Below are 27,189 nucleotides of genomic sequence, written 5' to 3' on the forward strand. Positions count from 1 at the left end.
CATGGTAATTACAGCAATCCTCTGCACTAGCTGCTGTCCCACGATATCCATATATAATCGTTGTTCACCCAAGGCTTTTGTCGTTTCAACAACAACAATAACAAAAAATGACCGTGCCTTCGGCAAACATGTGCAGGGGTGCCATCACCTTGTCTCGCGCATCTGGTCGTCTGGTCCCGTCGTTTTCCATTATAGCGTTTACGCAATCTACATATCGCGAGAAGCACGTGCTTTCCACGTCGTCCTTTCTCTTTTCTCAATCCTTAGTTCTTAAAGCACTTCGCAGGGGTTAAAAAGGGGGCAAGGAGGAGGAAGGTGGCGAAGGAGAAAGGACGGCCACGGACACGTGCTTGCACCACCGAAGACACCGGGCGGTCCAGACACGCTAACAAGCGAAAGCAAAACAAACAAACCATCGACAGCCACGAAGCACCCTTCTCCGCCCCGGAGTTGTGACTCATGGCGCACGCGCACTGGGTTCTAACGCTCTTATTGATCGCGCCGGGGACCCCCGGAGACTGCGTGCAGGTCCACGCGAGCGACGGAAGCACCCCCATCTGGCGTCAGATAGCTCTCGAATCCACCGGCGTGCGAAGGCGGCCATTTACCTTAACTAAGGCAGCCGACTGTCGGACCGACGGACGCAGTGGTAGCTGTTGCAGCTGTCGCACCTGCCAAGCTGCTCACTGCGAGTCACTGCCTTCTGCAAGGACGCATTGCAAGCGACCCATCAGACCTGTCGGCCGGCCATTCACGCCAGGCAATTCGAAAGCGCTCTGTGAAAAGCTACACAGCGTATCGTCATGCGGGGGCCCGTGGTACCTGTCTCACGCACGCCGAGGACGTGTCGCTGACTGCGAGTACAGTGCAGCGCGAAGGTGAGCTATGCCGGCTGCAGCTGGTCAGCGCTCGCGTTTCGAAAATATTGAAACAGTATCTACCTGGGGTCGTGCGCAAGCTTACGTGAAGCGTGTACCTCATCCGGTCGGTATACGTGCTATCAAGGTCCCCAAATGTGCACATATGGTCGTGCTTCACTGCGGATGTTGCGAGAGCCCTAGTTTGCTCCTGGTTTGGAACATCACCCCTTGTCCGGTGGACGTCGTTTTAGAGCAAGCTACGATACGCCGATGCGTGAAAACGGTGATGCACTCGTGATGCTTTCGCAAATATCGTCGCGGCCACAGTTTCAGCGAACATATGGTTGCGTTGAATATCGCGCCCCTTGCGTTAAAGAGAGCGTGCTTCGGGCCAGCTTAATCTTCCAGTGCTCGCAAAGCAAGTTATGTATTCTTCAGATGGCACCAAATGAAGGAGTGAACAAATGTCGACTTCGTGATTTGTCTGGATGTATAACGCGAGCTGTCCCTCAAGGAACTATAGCCTGTCCAGATAGACAATTCTGCACAGATGACTTGCATTATCGTCAGTGAAACCACCGTGTGAGAGCACCAGTGTAGGGTACGGGATGCTAGAGATTTTACATTATTGTAATCAATATCACGAGCAGGTTATTTGTAATTCACGCAAAGGGACCTTCCTACCACATTGGTATTACACTGAATCAGGTTAACCACACCTTTTTTTTGCCATCAAAGCTGCAATTGTGGAGCTCCAGTGCGCGCAGAAGCTGCGCTGAAACGTCGCGTACAGTCTATATGTATGTAATCTGCTTACTTCCTTCTTCAGACCAGTTGAGAAAACTCACATGCATTGCCTTTCACGTCTATCTCCTTTGCACAACTTGTGTTTCTACAGATGTTATATTGGATAGTGAAATGCATCAAAGGCTGCTCCGTATTATTGAAGTGAATGCAGTTATATGTTAAAATCACATGCTGACAATGCCGAGCGGTATAGGTACTTATTTTTCAAGCTTATCTTAGTAATACAATGCCAGTCTACAGCAGGGAAGGCAGAAAACATTACTCATCTATGATTAGGCACAATATTGCGATAGTAATGATGGCGTCGCATTACTGACCACATAACGAGCTAATTGATCGATCACACACTGACAATGCCGAGCAGTATAGGTACTTATTTTTCGAACTTATATTAGTAATACAATGGCAGTCTACAGCAGGGAAGGCACAAAACGTTACTCATCTATGATTAGGCACTATATTGCGATCGTAACGGTGGCGTCGCATTACTGACCACATAACGAGCTAATTGATCGAGTACGTGCCTATATAATGAAACAATATTGTTTTGACGTGCGGATGGGGAGGCTGCCGTGCTTTGCATATCTCTTTTTGAGCCTACGACCATGTACGTATCGTTGCACTACTGAAAGACAAAGAAGGCGGGTACTTCTCTTTTCATGACACATTTTTAAATAGCCTGAACACATGTTCGATTAAAGGATACGATATGCGCTACGCAAGGGGAAGACGAGGGGTCAGTACGTATGGGCGCTCGTGCGAGCTGTCCTTTCGTTCATGTCCTATCGCACGCATTTTATATGCAGAAGTGTGATTAGCGAATAAAAAGCGCTATAACACGTGTTGCACAGAAAAAGGCGGTGCTAAGCGGTTCGTGTTGTCTGTTATTGTGTGCCGCGTGGTTTCGCGGTTGCCTTTTGTAACCATGAACCGACAATCAGCGTGCATCCACAATCTTCTAAGTCCTTCAGTGTCATGAACCAGCTTGGTCCTGAGCAAGTTTTATTTAATGTTCAAGTACGTACGAGATTCTGGGTCGTTCAGCTGGCGATTCAATTTCAACTGACACCCGATGTTAAGATAGAAAAAAGGAAGAATTGAAAGCTTTTCATTAGACAATCGAACATCGCTCAACACTACGACAGCACTCATTAGCGCCAATGTCGCCTCCGTAATCGCTTGGGTGCAGGTGCACATCTCGCTCAGTCTATTTTGTTGGACAAGAGCTGATTCTTACATATGTGTACACCTCAAGGACCCAACTCAAAGCTGAGATATAAGCTTTCAGTAACTTTAGTGTGCATTGAAATCTGTTGTACCTTGTGGAGGCCCGATCTACTGCAACAGTGTTAGCCTTCCACGCAGCGTCGGGATCACATTGCAAGCCTTCTGTTGTCATACTGTGCACGCTACATCTCCCAGATAGCAGCGTCTTTTTGTCGGTCGGAAGTCGGAAAAGTAGCTAAAACCTAAGCCGCACATGTTAAACCTACATATCACGATTTATTCATCATTGACCGTGGCGAACCGTTGTAGGAGTTCTTCGAATGTATTTCCGATATATAAATTATTTTGATATGGAATTGCCCATATATAGAACTATTGAGGTCCCTTCAGATGTGATGTATCCAGGTTCGACTGCATTCCGTTTAAAAACAGATATATTGGGGGTTATATAGTGATATAGTGCGCTTTGAACATAACTACGTGATGTATCGAATCTTCAGAGTTTTCTTTTTGTGAGAGTCTTCTGCTCTGAGCTTAGTTAGTGTCTATTCGAAAGAGTTTTATGCAACAGAAGGAGCAGGAAGGGAAGAAATGAAATGCAGGAAGGTCAACCAGACGCAAGTCCGGTTTCCCACCATACACTGGGTGAAGGGGATCAAAAGAGAAGAAAGACAGGAGAGGTAGAAGAGCGCCGTGTGGGTGCATGTGCGCCTGTCCATTGCACGCTTATAACCAGTATATTATAGTACGATCGCAACAGGCTAACCCCCTGACGGGGACATGCTTGTCTTCCCAGGACCAAATAAAGTTCTTTGACTGACTCACTGATATAATATCGACTTAGCAAGAGAGCCACAACAGGGGGAGACACAAACAGCCTATCATTAGTCATCGCCATAGTTCTGCTCTGAATCTGTGTTTTGTCTTCTCAGTTTAATGCGCCTTGCTGTCATGCAGCAGTGTCAAGTGGTTGAGCTTCCTTTCACACATTGCCGTTCAATTTAGTGGAAACACTGTCACATTTCACGACTATCGCAGGCTGTGATCCTCGAGGGACGTACGCAGCACACCAGCTATTCCCTCCTGGTTACGTGACACGAACCAGGTTGCCATAATGGAGTCCGGATTCAAGGCCTTTCTGCGAAAGCTCCGGAGGACCAAGCCCCTGGGCACGGACCTCCTGGAGACTTCTCTCAACCGATGCCTGTCCACCTTCGACATCACCCTGCTCGGAATTGGTCACATGATGGGCTCAGGTATTTACGTTCTCACCGCCACCGTGGCGAAGTCCGTGGCTGGTCCGGCTGTGGTTCTCTCTTTCCTCATAAGCGGCGTGGCTTCCCTACTGGCCGCCTTCAGCTACGCCGAGTTCGGCGTCCGCTTTCCTAAGGCCGGATCAGCCTACTCTTACACATATCTGGCAGTGGGTGAGTTCTGGGCATTCCTTGTCGGCTGGAACGTGGTCCTAGAGAACGTCATCGGGCTGGCCGCCGTGGCTCGGGCGTGCAGCGCCTACGTGGACTCCCTTTTGGGCAACGTCATCAAGACGTGGACGGCCGATCACGTGGGCAAGATACACGCCACCTTCTTCTCGGAGGAGCCGGACCTGTTCGCGTTCGTGTTCATAGTGGTATTCGTCGTGGTCATGTCCATGGGTGTGCGGGCCTCGTCGCATATCAACAACATCTTCTCCATTGTTAACATCGGCATCGCAGTACTCATTGTCGCCGTGGGCTCGTACTTCGCCAAGACGGAGAACTGGACCAACCCGGCGACCGGCGGCTTCATGCCATACGGCTGGCATGGGGTTCTGGCCGCCTCGGCATCCTGCTTCTACGCCTACATCGGCTTCGACTCCATCGCCACGTCGGGTGAAGAGGCCAGTGACCCGCAGAGGTCCCTACCTCTAGCCACGTTCATCTCCATGAGCATCGTGACCGTCGTGTACGTGTCGATCTCGGTGGTGCTGACACTCATGGTGAACTATACGGAGATTACGAGCGAGTCTGGCTTACCGGACGCGCTGGCGGCCAACGGTGCCACGTGGGCGAAGGTAAGTTGTTGCAGTTTTACTTGCTCTTCTTTTCTATGATGTTAAACTCGATGTACAATTATTTCCGCTCTGCAATCTTTAAGGAAGGAGGGAGGGAAGGAACAGGACAGGGAGGAAAGGCAGGGACCTTAGCCGCTCTCGAAAAACTGTTATGCTCCTTTATGCTGTGGATGACAACTTTGTAAGAACGGTAAGAAAGGATGAGTACACTACGCATCCTTTCTTCATCGTCGTCCTTTGGCCGGTTTATTTTGCAAATAAGTAAGCTATATTTGTCTTAATGTCATGACTAATGGAAGAGATTAGGTGAGATGGAAGTAAAAAAAAAGTGAGTGAGGTTTTTCAGTGTATTTCACCGGCTTGCCACTACACGCTATCTGATGGGAGAATGAGAAATAAAAGAGTAGTAAGGACAGATAATGTTGCTTACAAAGCACAAGGCTTGGCAGTAATGTAGTTACATAATTTCGCCGTAATTAGCGGTGCAATGAATTACTTCTGTGTGCTGAAAATTGAATCATCGCATCAATTTTATCAAGCGAGTAATTTTAAGAAATTTGCTCATTACCTTCCCCATTCTTTTCGATTGAAACACAGCATGTCTGTTCTCTTTCTGGAACGAAAATTGAGCCATTTATCAAAAAAACGAAAAGGAGGATAACAGAGACGAGTTATTCCGAGTGCCAAACCCCAAGCGTGGGAAGCTGAACGAAAGACTCCGCGACTTTAATGTATATGTCCGGTAAATATAGAGTGCACAAGTCGTGCAAGAAGGATGAACGATTGCGTGATTTGAAAGTAATTTCATTACTGTTGAAAAGTAACAGTAATTTAATGTAATTGCTTCCAGCCAGCTCCAACATGAAATGTAGGTTATTTACCTTTACCGAGTAACTTATCTATCTCTGCATATCACCTATAGAAATGTGCATCCAGCAGTGGGTATTACTGATCATCTGTCAGTGCTAAAACCATCCGTTTTAGTTTCTCGTCCTTTAAAATGTGTAAGAACGTTCACTGTTGCCGTCTGCTGCGTCGGCATTTGAAGACTTTTGTTTGAAGGAACATATGTGTGTCTCTTTCCGATAGTGGTTAGTCATCAAAACGAGCTAGCTAATTTGTCAGGAACATGATGGGCCGTGTTTCCATGTGGCTGATTCATTGCCACAGCTGCGCATCGCACTTCTTTTTATTTTCCAGACTCGGTATTTTTCTGCCTCTTATCAGACGGCGCATGGCGGGATTTCCTCGATATGTACTCGATATGTACGCTTCCTCGAAAGAGCTTTAATCAAGCTTGACGAGCCAATGCAGCTACACCACCATGAAAAGAGTCAACGTGCGATAGACGATCGTTTAAACAGTGTACACGGGATGTGTCAAATGCCTCGAACGCTTGAAGAACAAAACGCGACAGCTGATCTAAAAACAAAAACAAACAAATCATTTGGTTTGTTGCCTGACAACATATGAGCTGCTTAAAGTAACATTTTTTGTTTCATTGAGCGCTGACCGGATTTTGAGGCACCCCAAAAAAGAACGTTTCTTGTTTCCATGGTGTGCTCTTTACACGCTCTCTTAACGCTGGGGCCAAAAACACGTACAAAATATTTTACTTTGATTATAAAGTTTTCTGCGCTAAGGTTACACAAGTCAGCCGCAGCAAAACGGACATTATTCCGACATGTCAACATGGTTCACTGCGTTCGCCAAATTTGCCGAATCAAAGAAATAACTGTCTGAGACTTTGGGCGACCATTCCCTCGACGTTGTTTGCATGAACTACGTGCGAATGATATCAAACTCACAGCTGTTGTTAGCTTGTCACGAGATGAAGTAATTCTGTGACGTCAGACCTGTTTTGACAAGTAGCAACGAAGCTCCCCCCCCCCTTGATAACGAAACCTAAATTGCCCTTTTAAAATAGGGTTAATAAAATATATTCAGTGCATTCCAAAGCAGTATGACACTCTATTTGGGGTTCTCGACAGTGGGCTCTTTCATGGTATATAAACAACATGAAAATATTTAAAACTTGTGGCAGTACTCCTTTAAAGACGAAAGCATTATATGCCTTAGAATGGAAATTTACCGTACGCGAATGCACATAGTCGTCGACGTGAACACGTGCGATAACAAAAACAATGTACATCTTCATGGTCAACATTGTCATCGAAGATGATAATTATATGACTATAATAAATTGAACATGAAAGTGATTTTTCTGATGTTTATGAGGGTGATGACCTGATAGAGACACCGGATGGCTTTAGCCTTCAAAATATCTTAAGCGAACACAAAAGCAATCCTGAGGAGTTGTTTTTTTTTCCTATACTTTGAGATTAGAGGCGGCATCTAGTGTTCTGTCTGTTTTCAATTACACAGTGCCGATCTTATAAAAACGACGTAATAAGAATTACACCATTTTATCCCAAAAATTGTGATATCAAAAATTAATGAGTAGATTCTAAAATGTGCACTACTATACAGCATAACTGTCGTCAAACTGGTATCGATATGGTCTTGGTAATGCCGTCGAATCGATATTTGTATGGTCGAACTGGTATTAATATCCTTACGCTCACGAATTGCAGTTCAAACACGAGTAATGTCCGCTTTATACATGAGAAAAATCGCGCTTTTTCTGGACAAACAGAAATGCAAATTCCTGTGCGGTATAACTTTTTCCTGGGCAAGTAGTGCCTATGTACCAAACTGGTGCCACAACATGTTACGTATGGCGCAATGTTTGAAAAAATAAGAAAACGCCGAGGAGCGCTACTCTGTCTCCTCCGCGTCCTTCCTTCATGCTTCAAGCATTGTGCCAGATATAATATGTCTAAGACTGTGACTGGCGCAGCTTAGTGTTTGTCTTTTTTGTACCACTAAGCGAAACCTATGACTACTAGACCTGAGAAATGCGATTTCCGTGGAGTGCCAGTCTGGGAAAATCACGCCAGGGTTGCCAGCTCGCCTGGCTCGCCGCGCAAAGCAGAGGGAAGCAGGCGAAACACGGATTAGTGTAGACACCTACCGGCAACAGAAGAAAACGCCGCCTGGATCGGCGCGCGCGCGACCGCCGCCAGGAGAATTTCTGTGCGGGAAAAATGAATGAATTAAAAAACGTGCTCATTGTGCCCAAACTTTTTAAACCAATCAAAGTCAAGCTGTGACAGCTCGTCTTGAGTCCCTGTAACTACTGTAACCATAGTCGTTCGCGTGGGTGAGAGAAGGGGAAGAGGAGCCATGCCTATGTGGGAGGCTGCATTATATGTGGGAAGGAGGGGACACGTTATGTCATCTTTTATCGTTCAGGGCTATGATACCACATGTTTCTCACATTAATGGTGGCCGTGGGCCCCTTATATTGCATCCAGAGAATAATGATATTAATAATGATCCTAATAATAGGTCCCCCCAGTTGCATCACGCAGAAGTACTGGTAATGATAGAATGTATAAAATGGTAGCAATAACTGGACCTATAGTTACAGAAAATACAAACATATACGTAAAATGGAGTAATATAAATGGAGACAGCACAAGTTATATACTCTTTTGAAATAGCAATAGGCATGACAGGCATGTGTACAAACTCTGGGTTCAAATATTGCAAAGTAAAAACAGTTACATAAAAAATAGAGAGAGAGAAAGAGAGAGAGAGAGAGAGAGGCGGAATAATTTACTTCGCACCTTTGCCCTCGTTAATCAGGCGAGCAAGTGCAGGTCGCTGTGAGAAGCCCTTCAGTTTAATATTTTTCACGGGCGGCGAAGCTTTTTTTCCGTCGGACTCATCCACTGATGGAGCACGCAGGCGCTGCAGTTACACTTGCCCCCTCCCTATAGGGAACTCTGCGCTCGACTATGATCGCAACCACTTATAAGTCACACTGCTCCGCAGGTCGCGGGGTTCGAATCCCAGCCGCGGCGGCCACATTTTCCATGGCGGTGAAAATTCGTGAGGCCCGTGTGCTTAGATTTAGGTGCACGTTAAAGAACCCCATTTGGTCGGCATTTCCGGATCCCACCATTACGGTCTCTTATCATATGGTGGTTTTCGGATATAAATCCACCAAAGTATTCTTAATTATTATTACTTCGTCTGGTATTTTATATGTGACAAAAGTTACAGAGTAACGGCTGAGTTCTTTGCTTGGAGCCGTGGTTAAATATTTTCATTTTCTGAATGAATTGCACAAATATTTTGTATGAAGGAAATAAATTTTCGAGAGTTCGCTTCATTGTCTGACACAACCTTAATGAAAACCAGCTGGCTTGAAGTGAGGTTGCTGGTTATTTGTCGGTTTTAATTAAAGTTCAGTTGAATCTTTGGTGATGACTCGGTACCACAAAAATGACAGGGCTCATAATTCTGACTCTCTTACTTCGGGAGGTACGAAAACATGAACTTCTCTGGCAGGAAACCTTCTCCCCATGCGAGAAAGGTAGAAGTTTTCATTTGACCACCTTTTAGAAGCATGACAATGGAAGGTGATAGCCATTGTGGTCACTTCTGCCACTCTCGAAAATGTGTTCGTTAACCAGTTATTTTGGATTCCTGGTCACTGGAGTGATCGATTTTGCAAGTTTCGGCGTGCTGTTTTCATTTTACTGCCCAGGAAGCAGCTCCCCATCACTGACGCAGACGTGTGCAGCTGTGTTTGTTTCACCATTAATAAACCTTAATGCTTATAGAGTGTGTGTAAATATCTCTACAAGGAACGTAATGAGAAACTTTTATGGGGGTGGGGGGTGGGAGTCAGTTATATTTTAAGCGTGTTCTTGCGCGCGTTCGTACGTGGCATGTACGCAAGCAAAATTGAAAAAAAATATTCGGGGGTATAATAATGATGATGGTGATGATGATGATGATGATGAAGGTGGTTTTCGAAACAAGACTCTGTCGTCTTAGTCAACGCTGCCACACAATCGCATGCTTATTGCTTCGCTATGCGACGGTTTTCACGGCGTGTAAATGATCGAGGTATCGTTTTCCTTCTCAATTGTGACTTATCTCCATTTTCGTTTAGGTGATCGTAATCATCGGGGCGGTGTGCGGCATGGTTACCGTCCTGATGGGCAACGTGTACGCCCTGACACGCATCGTGTACGCCATGGCCGAGGATGGCCTCTTGTTCTCCTGGTTCTCGCGCGTCCACCAGCGGACGCAGCTGCCGCTGGCTGCCATGTACGCCTTCACGGTGCTGTCCGCCTTCCTGGCCATCTTCCTGGACATCCACACGCTGGTGGAGATGATGTCCATCGGAACGCTGCTCGCCTACCTTGTGGTCAGCGCCTCGCTCATCATCGTGCGATACATGCCCGTCTCGAGGCTCATGGTAAGCCCGACGACTCGAGGGAGATTCTTATGGGAAGACTCACACCTAGAGAAAGAGAGAAATCGCTATGGTATGTCTATCCTCTGCAGAGACAAAAAGAGGTTTGTGGTAAGCCTGACGCCTAGAGAGAGAGGCATGTGGTAAGCGTAGTGCCTAGAGGTTTAACGCCTGTGAAGAGAGGCTTGTCGCAAGTTTAACTCCTAAAGAGAGAGGCTTATGGTAAGGTAACGCCTAGAGAGAGAGAGAGATAGAGAGAGAGAGAGACTTATGGAAAGTGTGCCAGTACTGAAGGAGAATCGCTGCTTCGTTTCGCTGTTTTATCTTGTTTTGTGTTAGAGCACTCCTTTCCTAGTTTTGGCAATGAAGAACCAGCATGACATTTTAACAATCCAGCACGTCGCCGAACATTTTAATTGTGGTGCAGTTTCGCAACCGGAAAAGAACTTAGTCAAGTGGGTATTTTCTTTAGGTAAGACAGGTTCTCTAAACAGCTCCTATGATACAAGGCATAACTAGCTCAATCCCTCCAGGTAGCCGACGTTAGCCTACGTGTAAGAAAAAAAAACGCAATGTACAGTGGTGATGCAAAAAAGCGCTAACAGTGCCCCTGACCTTAGCAGTGCTAACCTTTATGAGCTGAACTCCCTCGGTAGCATGCGTGTAGATACAGCAGCGTGCTACCAGCATAAAGTTTTACAATAATACGCTAGAGGTAAGGAAGGAAGGAAAATTGAGGGAAAAAAAGGCAGGGAGGTTAACCAGCCTATAGGCAGCCGGTTTGCTACCCTGCGCATGGGAGAGGGATGGGGGAGATGAAAGAGAGCAGAAAGGGAAGAGAGAAAGAGCACATTCGGCAGCACACGCGCGCACACTCAGTCATAGTCCAGTCTTGTCTTTCGCGGTGTGTGACATTGCTGTTACAGTCGCTTGTTCATGTCGGTGTCGCGTAGGAATTTCAACAGAGCTTTCGTCGCCTTCTGTTGCAATGTATTCTCTCGGGCACTTGACAGAATAGTGTCGACAGACATTTGGCTGTTGTCGATGCGTGCAAAAGCGGATGCCAGTGACTGTCTCTGGATTTCATACAACGGACAGTCACACAGGATGTGGTGTAGCGTCTCTTCGCAGTGACAGGCATCACAGAGAGCGTTGTCGGCCATTCCTATGACAAAGGAATAAGATTTTGTAAATGCCACTCTTAGCCATAAGCGATGAAGAAGGGTGGCTTCTCTTCGGTCGAGTCCAGTGGGCATGCGGAGAGCCATCAAAGAGGACAGGTGGTGTTGACGATTCGTATCGATGCTTGGTGGGCACCATAGTGTAAACGTGATTTCACGCGCAAGTCGTCGAAGATTACTGGCAGCATCGGTCCTCGAAAGTGGTATGGCTTCTTCTCGTGTTCCTTCAAGGGCTGCCCGCATGGCAGTATCGGCATGTTCGTTCCCTATGATGCCGCAGTGACTTGGCAGCCATTGAAGCGTCACATGATGCCCTTTCTCGTGTGAAGTGTGGAGAAGGCATCGAATTTCGAAAAAAAGCTGTTCGTATGGCCCGCGACGCAGTGCTCAGAGCACAGATTGTAGGGCAGCCCTTGAGTCGCTGAAAATCGACCATTGTTGCGGTGGTTCCCGATTGACCACACAAAGTGCAGCGCGCAAAGCAGCTAGTTCCGCTGCTGTAGATGCCGTGGAGTGGTCAGTCCTAAAGCTGATGGTAACACCTCTTGCTGGGATAACTACTGCCCCTGACGAAGGTTCCACGAACCATACACCGATGGTTCGTGGAACCATCGGTGTATACATGTATGCTGTCTGAATATTTCTCGTGCAAAAGAACAAGAGACAGTTGTTTCAACACGGGCGACGAAAGCTCAGATTTCCTCCGGATCCCTGGTACACTAAGATGCACTGTGGGTCGAATAAGACACCAAGGTGGTATGGATGGTTTAGATCCAGGAGTGAAGCCTGAGGGAAGTTTATCGTTCTATTTCACAATCATTTTTGGCGAACGATGCTTGGCGCCTCTCTGAAGGTAACAGTGCAAGGTGATGGCAGGGAGCACGTGCGAAGTGTCTGATGTGCGTTCACAGGACTTCTACAACAATGTGAGTTTGTATCGGATAGTCACCAGCAATTGCAATTGTTGCTTCCGTTGACGTACATCTGGGCAGATGGAGGCACACTCTCCGCGCTTGGGCTTGTACTGCCTGTAGAACACGAACATTGGTCTTGCAGGTATTGCTAAGCACGGGCAAGCTATATCTGAGGAAACCGAGAAACAGGGCCCAGTAGAGATCCATCATTGCGTCTACTGACATCCCCCACGTCTTTCCTGCAGGAACTTAAACAGTTGGGAAATAGCGGTCAGGCGCTTCTTCATATAGGTCACATGCGGACTCCAACATAGGTCCCTATCAATAATGATGCCCAGAAACCGGTGGGTTTTGGCGTAAGAAATCAGTCGCCCGCAGATTGAGATGACATAAGGGGTCATTGCTTTGCGAGTGAAGGCCACCAGCGCGCATTTTTCTGGTGATATGCTGAGACCTTGTTTGAACAAGTAGTTGGCAATCATAGTTGCTGCTTTTTGAAGCCGGGAACGTATCTGAGGACGTGTGACTGCGGATGTCCAGACACAGATGTCGTCTGCGTATATATAGATTTTAATGGTGCTTGGCAAGTATTCAGCAAGGCCAATTAGTGCAAGATTGAATAGCGTCGGGCTAAGAACTCCGCCTTGAGGAACACCCCTGGAAGTATAGCGTCGCGTAGTTGGGCCATCTTCTGTTAACACAAAGAATGATCTTGCAGCCAGATAACTCGAAATCCACCGAAAGACTCGACCACTAAGGCCAACCACCGCAAGAGCACCCAAACATTGGGATGGACGTAGTGCCATCTCTCGTCGCGGACGAGAGATGGCGCTACGTCCATCCCAATGTTCCCCAAATTCTGGTCGTGACGAAGCTCTGCAAAAGCTTCGCCGTACCTCTACACCACCTTGACGCTCTCACACTGAACAGTTCAAATCAGCTCACAAAGTTCACAGCTGCCATTATGCTATCCGAAACAAGCGCCGAATGAAAACAATCAAAAAGCAACATGTATGTTTGAAGTTCCAAACACAAAGGCTTGGCAAATATATGCACCACCCATCATTCCTATGGTCACTGAACGATCGCAGTACCAAAGTATTCTTTAGTAAGTACTGCGGGAAACTCTGTGACTGGTAGCTTGGGTGCGTAGAAGCTGGTTAATATTTTTCTGGGTATTAATTGAGAAGCATTTCTCGGCGAATCCGAGGCACATTCAGCGTTTCTATCTATCTATCTATCTATCTATCTATCTATCTATCTATCTATCTATCTATCTATCTATCTATCTATCTATCTATCTATCTATCTATCTATCTATCTATCTATCTATCTATCTATCTATCTATCTATCTATCTATCTATCTATCTATCTATCTATCTATCTATCTATCTATCTATCTATCTATCTATCTATCTATCTATCTATCTATCTATCTATCTATCTATCTATCTAATCAGCTTAAGTCTGGGTGCTCTCGCGATTGTCTCTGAAACTTGGTTACACCAAGACTGGTATAAGAGGATAAGAGGGATTGACAAATATGTCTGTCTGCTCACGACATGAATAACGTGGAAATCCCGTCGCGTACGTCGTTGAACCCTTTCTTCCAGACACGTGTGGCCGCATACCCGGGCACCATGAGCCCGTGCATGCGGGTATGAGCCATAGGTGATCGTTAATTTATATGGAGTCGGGAACGGCTACAACAGACATTGGTAATTCCAATGCAAGAGTGTTAAGAAAAACAACCGACATAGGCAGCATTGACCCAACGAGTAGAAAGAATAAAAATCATGATTCCAGCAGAAATCGAACCCGAGCTTTCTGGGGTGCACTCAGGTAGTCTGCCACAGAGCCACACCAGGTTGTGAAAGTGGTTTCAATAAAGACCCTATGCAATTGTAATGTTGGTGCAGCGTCAGTTGTGGCTACAGTACTGGCAATTCAATTTCATAGGAAAGCAAAATACATTACATATGTACTCCTATGATGCAGGCGTCATGTCGCTTTGGCGCAAAATGGGGTTCTATCCTCGACACCACTTTTATAGCAATCTAACAAATAAGACCTTTGTATTCCTATGATTCCGCACGCTACAACAAAGCCCGTAGGAATACGCTACTGAAAGGGCCGCATGAAATCCATATTATGGCACCGTAAAGTGCATTAATTTCGATAATACTGACGTCTTTACTCTAACGTGAGTGCTGACGTATACGTTAGACCCTAAGTTACCCTTTAAACGTCAGTGTAGTTGACGTTCATGGTTAGGCCATAATGTGCCCACAACACGTTGGTACATCCCTTGACGTTTTGCTCAAAGCCGAAAACCGCAGCCTATATTATTACTGCCTGGCTGCTTCGCTTGAAAACGGTATACTCAGAGTGTGGAATATGTCGATTTGTTTTTTTTTAGTTTGACTAGCGTTATTAAGACGATGGTTTTCCAGACGCTGCGATCATACTCAACCCCGTCTTTAAGGCACAAGGCAAATGATACTTGTTTATTGAGCTGCACTCGGAATCACTCTGCTTTCACTTGATTGTCCTCGCGTCTCTCCCTGCTCGCGCTCTCCCTCTTCTTCAGTTCCTTGTCCCAGCCCGGAACGTGCAAATTAAACAACATTCCCGGTCACGCGAAGCTAAACACACAGTTCAAGTGGGTACAGTCTTTGTATCGGCCTGATCGCATGGTGACTGCCTTGCAAATTGAGCTTGCAGGAACGAATGAGACCGTCGGCGCTGCGGTACACTTCCGTGACCCTTGCAAGCTTCCATAGCTGGCGTGGCGTGTTGTCTGCATGCACGAGAACGACATCCCTTTGCTTGAATGCTGTAGTTGATCTCGTGTCGGAAAAGTGTGCAGATCGTAGCTGCAACAAGTATTCTTTTTGCCAACGCTGCCAAAATGTTTGAACCAGTAGCTTCCTGTAGTTGTGTCTGCGTATGGCGTCTGCTCGCTTGGAGTTACTGTTGACTTCACCAGAAGTCGCACACGGTATGGAAGTCAACCTTCGTCCAAGGAGAAATTCGGCTGGTGTTGGAAAGTGGAAGGTTCTCGTGTATCTGTCTCGATGAAAGTCAGAGGCCTAGAGTTTTCGACTGCTTCGACCTCAGCCAGCACGGTAGATATTTCTACGTAATTCAGACAAGCTTTGTCAATAATTTTTCGCAGCGGGAGCTTTACTGATCATACGAGACACTCCAATCATCCACTCCACCAAGGAGCTTTTGGTGCAATAAACTTCCACGAAATGTCGTTGGTGCTGAGGTGACCAGCGACGTCCTCTTTAGAGATTATTCGGTGTAGTCGCCTTATGTCAGCTGATGTCCTGTAAAAGGTTCGTGCGTTGTCAGAATAGATCACCCTAGGTAATCCCCTCCAAGCTGAAATCGTCGTAGGCACAACAGAAAAGCCTCGGATGTAATTTCCGAGACAACTTCGATATGCACGGCTCTAAAAACGGCGCACATAAAAAGTGCAACATAGCACTTCGTGTCCCCTTTCTCCGTACGTGCATACAGAGGGCCTGCGAAGTCGATTTCTACAACTTCGAACGAGTTCGTTGGGGACACTCAATGACTTGCAAATGGAGCAGTCTCAGCACTTCCTGGGCCCACACTGAAACGCTTGCATATATTGCAGCCATGCAGCACTTTCTTTACAAAAGTGCGAGCTCGACAAATCCAGTAGCGTTCTCGAAGCTGGTTAAGTGTATCTCTAACTCCTCGATGTAGAACTTGAAGATGAACTCTGTTTGCTAAAAGTGCCGAAAAGTGGTGGCTTGACGGCATTATGATTGGGGGCTTGACCTCTTGTGTGGAGTTCATGAGCGATAAACAGCCTACAACCCGAAGAAATCCGTCTTTGTCTATGTAAGGGCGTAGTTCAGAGATTCGACATGTAGACCCGACTGGTTGGCCGTTGGTCAAAGCGGTGAGCTCTGCAAGAAAGCCTCGCTCTTGTGTTCATCTTATCCAATACTGTTTAGCGTTCAGGATTTCTGCTACCACGAAATGTTCAGTGTGATTCGTCCTTTTTCTGCATCATTCAGTGAATCTGAAAACCCACGCAGTGACTATGAGTAGGTGCTGACGCCTGCTGTAACGTTGAATGTCGATTATCGGAATTGAGAAGCGTGTCACTAGTGCCACATTTACTGTTGCAACTTCACCTTGGGTGGCTTCCGCTATGTCTAGTTCACCGAACTGTAGGGGCCATTCAGGCATTGGTCTAGCTAGCCACTTCAGGACCCTGCCATTTAGAGCTGCACAGCAGTCTCTCAAGCTTCGCATGAGTAGGTCATCCGGGTTGTCCGGTACAAGGTAGTATTTCAACTTTGATGGATCTGTTGTGCACCTAATTTCATTGACTGCGTTGGCTACGAGACAACGTTGGCTCGTTGGTTTCCACTTTTTGACGTCACCTTTTATCCATCACAACACAATGGTGGAATCTGTCCACATCATGTAGTCAACTTGAACATTCCTCAAACCGCTTTTCACGTATGACAGCATTCTTGAGCCCACTAAGGCAGCCAGCAGCTCCAATCGCGGCAGCGTTGTCTCCTTAATGGGTGCTACACGGGATTTTGCAATCAACAGTTTCGGCTTCTCAGCACATGGCACGATGTATATTGCTGCTCCGTATGCCGCTGAACTGGCATCACAGAAAACGTCTACTTGAAGCACATTGGGCTTCCTTGCTCCGCCACCCAGATAGCGAGGAACAACAACGTCGTGCAGGTGCGGCAGCGGAATGACCCAATGATTCCATTTTTTGCAGGTCATTGGGTAGTACTTTATTCCAGCCAATCCCTCGTGTACACAGCTTCTAAATCAATAGTCGTATGACAATAGTATATGGTCCTACAAGTCCAAACGGGTCGCATATTCTTGATGTTGGCGGCAAGACAAATCGTTTTGTGTCCGTCTGTGCTGTCAAAAACCAGAGTAGATTTTCAACCGAAAAGCTGAATTCATCCTTTGCAGGATTCCACACCAAACCTAGGACATTGAACAACGTTTCGTGAATAACAACCATATATTTACTAGTAGACTCTTTTTTTTGTGTTCAAGTGCTCGCATTAAGTTTCCTGAATTTGTTGTTCACTTTCTCAAGGTCACGCCGGCCGATTTTATTATTGTTTGCACTTCTCGGTAAAATTTAGCGGCTTCCTCTTCTGTATCGGCACCAGTGACTAAGTCATCCACGTAAAACGAGTCGACAAGAGTTTGTGCTGTTTGTGCCATGGCAGCCGGTGCTCTTTTCACGTTGTAGAGAATAGTAGCTGTGAGCAAGAATGGGATACATGAAGCTCCGAAAGACACTCGTGTCATCCTCCACTCTTGCAGCTTGCCCTTGCATAAATATCCTTCTGCAAACCAGAGAAAGCGGAAAGCGTCTCCGTCGTCTTCCCGAATCACAATCTGAAGGAATGCCTTTTATATGTCCGCGATCACTGCAACCGTTGCATTCTGAAGCTTAGCAGAATTTGCACGAGGTCTTAGTACAAGTTGTCACTTTTTTCAAGACAGTCATTAAAGACTGCATCCTTTGGCATGTGACGAAGCGTCAAACACCTCTCTAATTTTCGTCGTCAGCGCTTGTTCACGGATGACTTGCATTTAATACAACTTCGTCACATCTGCAGGTACATCACTGACTACTTCGGCGTGTCCTGCCCGCAAGTACTCTCTTATGGTATGGTCATACGTTTCGAGCAGTCCTTTTCTTGAGTCGAGGCGGTTGACAAGCTTGTGCAGTCGAGTAACGGCGACTTGCCTGTTGCTTGCAAGCTCGAAACCATCCTTCCAAGGGAGGGCCACTTCATATCTTCCGTTTGTAAAGCTAATCGTTTTCTCAAAATGCATCATGGTGTTGCTTATTTCAGGTGGCTTGTTTGTATCGGTAGCTTGGACTTTTAGCACGCACACCATCATTTGTGGAGTAGTTGGTCGAGATACCAAGTGCGATGTGCTTCCCTGGAAGGTTCACCGAAGCTTGGAGTTCAGTACGATCAATGATTCGTTGCCTTCGCACGGTGAAACTTCGCCGGTCAACACTTTCCACATCTGATCGGACCCAATCAGTACGCTGATGCCACACTTAGTGATGATAGATGGGTATTTCAGTTCATCGGCGACATCCTTTCCCAGATTCTTGAAAGAAGCGACGAAGGCTGCGTCTATTGCTTTCTCTGCGATGTCCTGGCAGATGCTTGGAATCTCTGTTGCTGTTAGGACTATTTCCGCGTCGGAAAACTGGCTTCGCAGTCGTAGTTCTATGATGCGACGCCTCTTCCTCTTGCTCTGATGCACCTGCAAAATTATTGAAGGTTATTCTAGTTGTTCCAACGCTTTTCAGCTGGAGGTGCTCGGCGAGATCTTCAGCTATGAAAGTCCTCTTACTGCCACCATCAAAAACGCCTCGTATGTAGCGGCAGGTGTCACCATTTATGGCCCATGCTCTGAAAGTCTGAAGACAAACGGAAGCGATAGATCCTTCTTTGACAGGTCTTCTTCCAAGTGATGCGCAGACTGTCGTAGTTTTTTCGACGTTCTTGTTAGCATAGTCTGACTCCCGCGAACGCCTGTCGGGATCGCACATGCTTGTAGCGTGTCGAGCTTGGCATCTGGAGCAGGAAAAATTATTTTTGCAGTCCCGAGCCCGATGTCCTTTGGTGGTGCAGCGGAAACACCTCTTGTCGTTAGAGAGCAGTCCTTTCTTTTGCGTCAGTGACAAGTCAGCTGTACATTCTTCCAATCCGTGATGACTGGACAAGCAGAAGACGCAGTTGTCCTTTTTTTCTCGTACCAAGTTGCCGTGAAGCACATATGACGTTGGTTTCCCACGCCGAGAATACGTGGACTGACTTTCCACTGGGAGTGTTCCTTGTTCTCCTCCTCTGGCATCCTTAAAATCGCTCTTCTCCAGGCTTTCCAGCTCCATATACAAGAAATTGAGCCCAAGGTCCAGTCCAACGGGTGTAGCTTCACATATCGAGTCATGGGCCAACTGGACGGCACACGATCGATGTTACTGCACGACTATATCTCGCGGAAGAGCATGCAGTAGGATGTCGCAGAGATTACGAAAATGACGACTTGTGCACACCCAAAGACTTTAGGCCTGGGATATTAACGCGAACTTGGTCGTACAAGCTGTGTAGCGCTTTGGTGTTAGCTGATGAACGGACAGGGCTCAACATCCGCGTAGCTTAGCAAAATATTCTTGCGCCAGGCGCTTGTTGTCCCCAAGTCACTTCTGTAGCAAGATGATGGCGTCGTTGTTGCAACTTTCGGTCGTCGGAAGTCCCGCAATTACTGATGCAGCGTCTGCTTTCAGATATAGTCGTAGGCAATGAAACTTCTCTGTGGCAGTGATGCGAGCTCTACTATGAAAAATTTGGTCAAATTGTTCCCCAAATTCGGTCCACTTGTATAGGTCCCCAGAAAAAGAAGCTATTGTCAGTTTAGGTAATATAACTCCCGTTCCGTCTGATGGTGCTGCAACTGTCAGGGAAACTGTTTCTTGAGTTCCCGTCGATGTCGTTAGCATGTAATCTTTCTTGCTGAGAATTTCTGCGAGAATCCACGTAGCACTGTCCTCATATTGTTTGACAGTGTTATACTCGGCATCGAACTCCTCGTCAAATATATGCTGCTTGATTTCGTTGTTCAAGTTTTTAAGCTCTTCGTTATTAGCCTTCAGCCTACCATATAAGGAGTTGAGTTGGTCATAAAAGGCAGAGTCTTTAGTGAGGAGAGTACTTGCCTCGTTTATTATCCTCATGTTTTGTGCTCGCCGCGACGTCCGCTTCGACTTCAGTCAGTCCATGCCGCTGCAGTTGACTGGTAGCCGTCCGTAGGTTCCTGGTTTTCAATCCCGGTTCTTCGGCACCATATATTAAGACGATGACATTCCTGACACTGCGATCAGACTCAAATACGTCGTTAAGGCACAAAGCAAAATATACTTGTTTATTGAGCTGCGTTCGGGAGCGCTCTGCTTGATGATGATAATGATGAGCATTTTTCTTCGCTGTCACTCGCCTACAAAAATGGATCGGCAAAGAACCGGGCGGCATGATCATCATGTTAGTTAGTTATGCATTTAAAAATCGTTAAATGGAGTTTGGAAAAATGTATGAAACTGCTACACGAGCTAGTGGTGAGGCCTTCACGTAGTCTCAGAGCCGAAAATATTTATAACACTAGACTAGCAAGGCAATCTTTTTGTTGCTATTATAAACGCACACACAGCAGAGCGAACCTCCCTGTGGCTATAACCTAATAAAATTTCTCCAAAGTATAAAATTACTGCCACGTTTATTTTTGAACCTAGCTTCTCAGCTGGCCTGACCAGGTATCTTTCCCTTTGATAGGAATATCAGTGACAGAATAAAACGAAATGATCTACTGTTTCTAATTGCTTGCAAAAGAGACATAACGGAGATGCTGTGAGTTCAGCTTTATGTAAGTAATAATTCAGCTGCGGAATTATGTATCGTAATCTGGTGATTGTTATTTCTAACTGCCGTGATATACACCACTGTTTGTTCCAGCAAAATATTAGATGTACGAAGTCTCTGACCTTATCCAATGATAATTTCTCTAATTACTTGTGCAAACAACAGCGTTCTCTTTCTTTGCACCGATCTCTCTCTCGTCCGTATTCAACCTGCTCAGGGCGAAGAAAATCAGGAACCACCGGACATGACGAAGCCTTGCTTCTCGGAGAGCGAGGGTGTCTTCGACGGAGCCGGCGACGTGGCCGGTCGGCTACGGGCCACGTTCTCATTCCTGCACCGGCTGTATCCTTTCAACCAGCCACCTGGAATCGTAGTCTCGTACTGCATCACCACGCTTACACTGGACGTCTTCCTTCTTAGTTTCCTGACCCAGCTGCTGCTTGAGCCAATCACCTCGGGCAGCTTCTGGGCCGTACTGCTCGTGGTGCTCCTATCCCTGGTGGCCTTGTTCTGCTTCGTCGTCATACTCATGCACCAGCAGTCCACCACGCTGCTGCACTACAAGGCGAGTATTGCATCTCTCGCGCCGTGAGTCCTTCAATCATTTTTTAGTTCTCAATAAACTATTGCATTTATTATTTGTTTCTATTCGAATACGGATAAATTGCGGCACAGACCACCTAACGAAGACACTGTAGAACAGCGTAGACATATAGAAGGGGACACAGACTAGACAGACGATACAGGCGCTATCACTGGTATTAAGGTGAAAGTCTTATATGCTTCATCAGAGTGACTTGTTGGACGAGTTGGTTCATTCTTAACGTAGCTTATGGCGCGAAAACAAAAACAAAAACACGAGAGACGTACAAACGCTTGTCTGTTTCTCGTGTTTTTTTTTCGCGCCATAAGCTACGTTAAGAATGCTTCATAAAATGTGAAAGGGGATTGCTGGTGTCGGTGGCATCGGTATCAACCGGACCGATGCAACAAAATCACCATGCGATGATTTCATGACTTAACGGATCGCCAAAATATAGGACGTAACCATGAATTTACTGTGACGTCACTGTGAGGTCTCGTAAAGTGACGCCACGTGATGGCGTATGTCATCACATGACATCATCGCTTAGTCGTAGCCTAAAAGGGGGTCGATAACGGAGGCTCCGTGATCTTGCAGTGCTTCTGATCGTGGAGGCCATGCAAAAGCACGCCAAGCGCAGTAAGCTTTTGATCAGTGCAATCGAATAAAAAAGAAAATAACAATAATAAGGCGAGAGCTTTCGCCTTCTGATCATCTTAGGCGAATGCATAAGGGATCTTTTGCCTATTTGTCTCTGAAGGCTGTGTATCTCTTGAAGTTATTTTACATTGCAACCACACCAACTATAACTTCGCTTTTCTTACTACTGCAATTCATCTAGGAATGCTTGTAACAGTTAACGAGCACTACATTGTCGTTGACAGAGTATATTTTAACGTACTTAATTGCACCGATAGTCCATTGATCGCTGTCTCGACGACAGTCCAATGGTGCTGCGAGAATGTGTTCTACTAAGCACGTTGGTTTGCAAGAAAAAAAACAAAATTTGTCTTCATTTATTCCGGCTGCTGAAACAATGCACAAGCCCTACTTAAAGGGCTCTTCAATTAGAATGGTTTGCATCTGGGTGAGTTGGTGGACTACTTCCATGACAAGTGTCTAACTTATTTTGTTGTTTTTTAGCCAATGTAATTTTTTACCACGTGTTTGACACGGTTGATTGCCGCACTTATATATTCTGCAGAGAGTTTCTATTAAAACGCCAGCTGTTAGTGTCAGCACTGTCTTCGTGTCTCTTTCTTTCGCCCGTGCGTTTAAATTTAGCTGCAGCCTTTCGATATGCAGGCTTTTCAAGTTGCTATAAACTGCAAGTGAACCACCATATTTTTCTCCTTGAAGTTCAGTTTTGTCCCTAACCGTTCAGAGTTCTTTACAAACCGGCTGTTTTATTCCTGCTTACAGATGCCACTAGTGCCCCTCTTGCCTACCTTGAGCATCATAATCAACGCCACGTTGATGACAACGCTGCAACCACTAACGTGGGTACGACTGCTGATATGGGTCGCCGTAGGTAAGCTACTCCCGATGTACGGATAAACGTTACTATGGTCCCTCGGAACGCGCTCTAGCACCTTGCGGGCCGCTGCCACGTCGTAACGAAAAGACGAAGTGTCTCTGCTGCGTCGTGGGCTCGTTGGACCGCTACTTACGGATATAAAATCTGTAACCTGGACCGGTGATGCAGAGCCTTGGAACTTATTCCTTGCTGGCATGCATGAATGAGCAACATGTCAGCATATATCTTTTCAGTGTAGAGAAAGATCTCCCCCTTTTTGGACTGTTGCAGTGAGTACAAAGGCTGACGTTACATCATTGACGGTGTAATTTTGAGGGGGGGTCATGCATATTAAGCAATAACGTATTTGTTGGAGTTTTACATCCCAAAACCACGATATCGTTATGAGGGACGCCGTAATGAAGGGCTACGGAAATTTGGCCATCTGGTGTTAAAAAAAATACGAAAGCGAATTGGCATCGTGTATAAAGTCAAGTAATAAGTGTTGGTGAAGTCCACGGATCCAATGGTGGAGGCCGGGTGGTCGGCCAGACCTGAGGCCTGTTGCACAGAGGTGACGACGGTGGCTTACTTGTAGACCTGTGTAAGTCCCCAATAAGTTTGTGGCAGTGACCTTGCAGATAGTGAGTCGCAAAATAGGCACGGTTACGGGCCGCGGTACTATTGCACCCAAGGGGTGGATGGCGTACGCACAACCCCAAGACAAATCCTCCGCAACGTAACCTCCTCTCGAGAGGATAAACCACCCGACATATCGGAATTTTCGGACGTGATACCCCCGTAATTATGACTGTTTTGTAGAATCCATTTGGGCCGGACAATCTACCAAATAACGGCATTGTTGGATCAACTTTTGTTACCAATTGCTATCTTCTTTACTAAAACCGCATTCATAATGTTTAAGCCTAATAAAATGACAAAAAAATATCTATAGCTGCAAAATGCTCCCTTTTATATACAACAGAAACGTAACGGCCAGCATTGCATAATCGAGGCTTCATATGAAAGAAAAGAGATAAGAAAAAAAAAACAACTCTGGGCCAGACTATCGTAATGTTCGTGCAACACCTAGCTCGCCGTGACATAACAAATTTCAGCAGCTCATGTTCAAGCCTAGTTAAGTTTTTTTTTTTTTAGCCAGTACTGACTACATTGTATATGCTACGTAAACGAGCTGAACGCCCATCTTGACGAACTTCGATATCTACTAATAATCAACAAAAGCTCGCAAAACTATAATAACAAGATGTGGAGTTTTATCGTCTCAAAACCACCGTGTCATTATGAGAGACGCCGTAGTGGAGGACTCCGGCAATTTCGACCATCGGGTGTTTTTTTCACGTGCACTGACACAGCACAGTAACTACACGGGCTTCTATCGAAATGCGACTGCGCAGGCTGGGGTCGAACCTGCTACCTTTGGGTCAGCAGCCGAGCGCCCTGGTAAACTGATCCACCGACCGGGCGGAGAGCTCGAAACACTAAGATGTACCAGATTTCGTAATAGTTATGAATGAATGTTGAATTCGACTACGGCGCAACAGCTCTGGAGTTATTAAAACTGAATTCGGTCTGGGCTAGTTGGTTTGAATTCATGATAATAAGGGCTGCAGCGGAATATTCGGCAAGGGACATGTCCGGAAGAAGTTCGCAGTCAGCGCTCGTGTTGTCCTCTTTGCCTTCCGTGCCTCGACTTTCGTCTGTTTCTTCCAGCACATTCGTGCTCGCGCTGCAGCCCTTATTATCATGAATTCGGTCCTTTATTTTCTCTCCTAATAATCAACCTCAAACAGCGAAATAATGAAAATGGGGACCGAAGAGAATGCATTATCGTTCTAGACTGACTGCGTTTGCATATAGGGCTACATTAATATTAAAATGCAAAGATCTGCCTTATGGATAAAGTACCACAGTAATATATGCAGCCACTTGCTGCCGGTGCGGAGTTACCTCTCTTGAAAGTTTCTGCACCTAAGCCTCGTTAACGCACTGCACCCAACTTTTACATCGCAATTGCGTTTAAATATTGATGAGCCACGTGTTGCGTACATGTGGACTTGCTATATGCGAACAGTTGGATGTGGAGCTGCGGAAACTCGGTTTGTCAGAACGAGTTGCTGAACGAGGACATTATACTGTTATATTCATGTGTATGCAGGGGCCTCCGTTGCGTGGGGGTGCATAAAGTAAGATAAGGCGCAATGTCAGTCCACACACGGACACGCAACGAAGGGCTGATAGGAAATGGTTATTTCCTGGTTGGCGCCTTTGCCGGAGGACAAGTTAGAAAAAAAATAAGTGTGCAAGGTGACTGTGGGTAATGCCGGGTTGTCGTTACATTATGCCTAAGAGGGTGTATGCGAAATGTTGTGCAAAAGAGTATTAGAATGAGAAACACTCGGCAGATACGTGACAGCGTTGTTTACTGCTTGGGGTGGGGGCATGAAAGCATTGCTCGCGAGTACAAGAAAAAAAAAGAAAGAAAAGAAGGAAGCAAGCAAAGCGACCAAATAAAGAAAGGAAGAAAGGAAGAAAGGAGAAAAATAGAGATAAATAAATGAATAAGTTAAGGAGGAAGAAGAGATGAACAAATAAAAAAAGGAGGGAAGAAATATAAATAAATAAATAAATGAAGAAAGAAAGAAAGAAAGAATGAAAGAAAGAAAGAAAGAAAGAAAGAAAGAAAGAAAGAAAGAAAGAAAGAAAGAAAGCTCTGTCTAGCGATATGGTCAATCTAACAATGCTTTAGGATGGATCTGTGAAGATGTAGCTCGTTAGGCAAAAGACTTCAGGTTGTGAGGGCGGCATGTATTTTCATACGTGCCGCCCGTATGAAAAGGCCACGCGTGACAGGGAAAGAACAGGAACGTCACAGCTTCAGGAAATGAGCACGGAATACTTCTGCATATCTTATATTTCAGCGCGAAAGAACACTACGCAAAACGGGACACGAGGGTAGGCTGCTGTGCCACTCGTGTTTTTTTGCGCTAAAGCGGAAGATTTGCCATGCCACCTGGAAAGAAAGAGGGGGGATATATCACAGGTCAGTTTCTTTGCTGGATACAACATACTGAAATATACAGAAGAAGCTAGGTAAGGAATGCGAGATAGTGGTGTAATTACTTCTCTGTTTTGACTAGTGTAGCAATTATGACATACACGGAAAGGAAATAAAGTAAACGAAACGGGGTGCTAGATGGCAACAATAGAAGTCTTCCACGCTCACCTTCACGGCTTCGAGCGGCGCTGACACTAGCAGGACTACACAATAAAGTTTGTGGGAGGGTGACCACCGCTGTAGCTTAGATTGGCGGGATATCGGACGCATTATCAGGAGTTTATATAGTGTCGGTGCCTGCCTGCGTCAGGTTGAGGCAAGCAACAAATTGTAAGTTAAAGTGCCGGAATGGGTGCCAAGGCGTAAGAAGCACGGCTGAGGACGGCAAGATATTAAATAAAGTGACGAAACTAAGGAACTTGGAGGCATGAAATAGAATAAGCTCGCTAGACCCCACAGGGTAGGTCTTCCAGCAGTGGCAATAACACATGATGACGATGACAAATGTAGGAGACTGAATTTGGTGCGTTATAAACTCTGATGCGTGCTTGTGTACCTCTTTCTTGTTGTAGCGATGTCGTGAATGTTGACTCTGGAGGCAACACTTTCTCCCATCTCATTCACTGTTCGCTTGAACGACTCGCAGGACTCCTGGTCTACTTCAGCTACGGCATAAAACACAGCAAGCTCAACCCGGACAGCGTCATCTCGCCGCAGACGTCACTCCTCGCCATGGAGTCACGAGACCAACCTCGCAAGTGGGGCGCCATGGACCAGGAAGTGACGTCGGCCACAGTTCCGGCCGAGGCGGGCGACAGCAGCGCCGACGATAAGCAGCCGCTCGTGTCGTCACCGCAGCCGAGATCCTAGGTGCGCGCGCGTGCAATCGTTGCGGATACGTGGTGTCTAGCTGTCCGACGTCGATGACGTGTTTCTGGGCCCCACTTTACTTCATATGCGTGAAGCAAGCCGAAAAATAGTCTCCGAGATCTTCGCAATCTTAACCAGAAGGCCCTATCGCTCGAGCGGGGAATCAGGAGCCACTTATCAGTCCGCTTTTACGTCACAAAGGAGTTATATCTATCTGTTTTGATGCTGAGAATACGTGTGGCTGAGGCTCAGGTGGATTATCGAGTGAACGAGCTTTTCTTTGTCA

The 27,189-nt window shown here is 46.2% G+C and overlaps 1 protein-coding gene across 1 annotated transcript; it reads left to right on the forward strand.

The window, feature by feature from the left end:
* Nucleotides 1–607: 607 nt before the first annotated feature.
* On the forward strand, nt 608–27,189 carry LOC119163637 (cationic amino acid transporter 4-like). Its single transcript, XM_075888990.1, has 6 exons — nt 608–878; nt 3,933–4,947; nt 9,977–10,285; nt 21,073–21,420; nt 22,861–22,969; nt 26,680–27,189. The coding sequence occupies exons 2-6, from the start codon at nt 4,009–4,011 to the stop codon at nt 26,901–26,903; spliced, it is 1,929 nt and encodes a 642-aa protein (XP_075745105.1). The 5' UTR covers nt 608–878; nt 3,933–4,008; the 3' UTR covers nt 26,904–27,189.

The sequence above is a fragment of the Rhipicephalus microplus genome, chromosome 3, assembly GCF_043290135.1.
Source record: "Rhipicephalus microplus isolate Deutch F79 chromosome 3, USDA_Rmic, whole genome shotgun sequence".
Taxonomy (NCBI): Eukaryota; Metazoa; Arthropoda; class Arachnida; order Ixodida; family Ixodidae; genus Rhipicephalus; species Rhipicephalus microplus.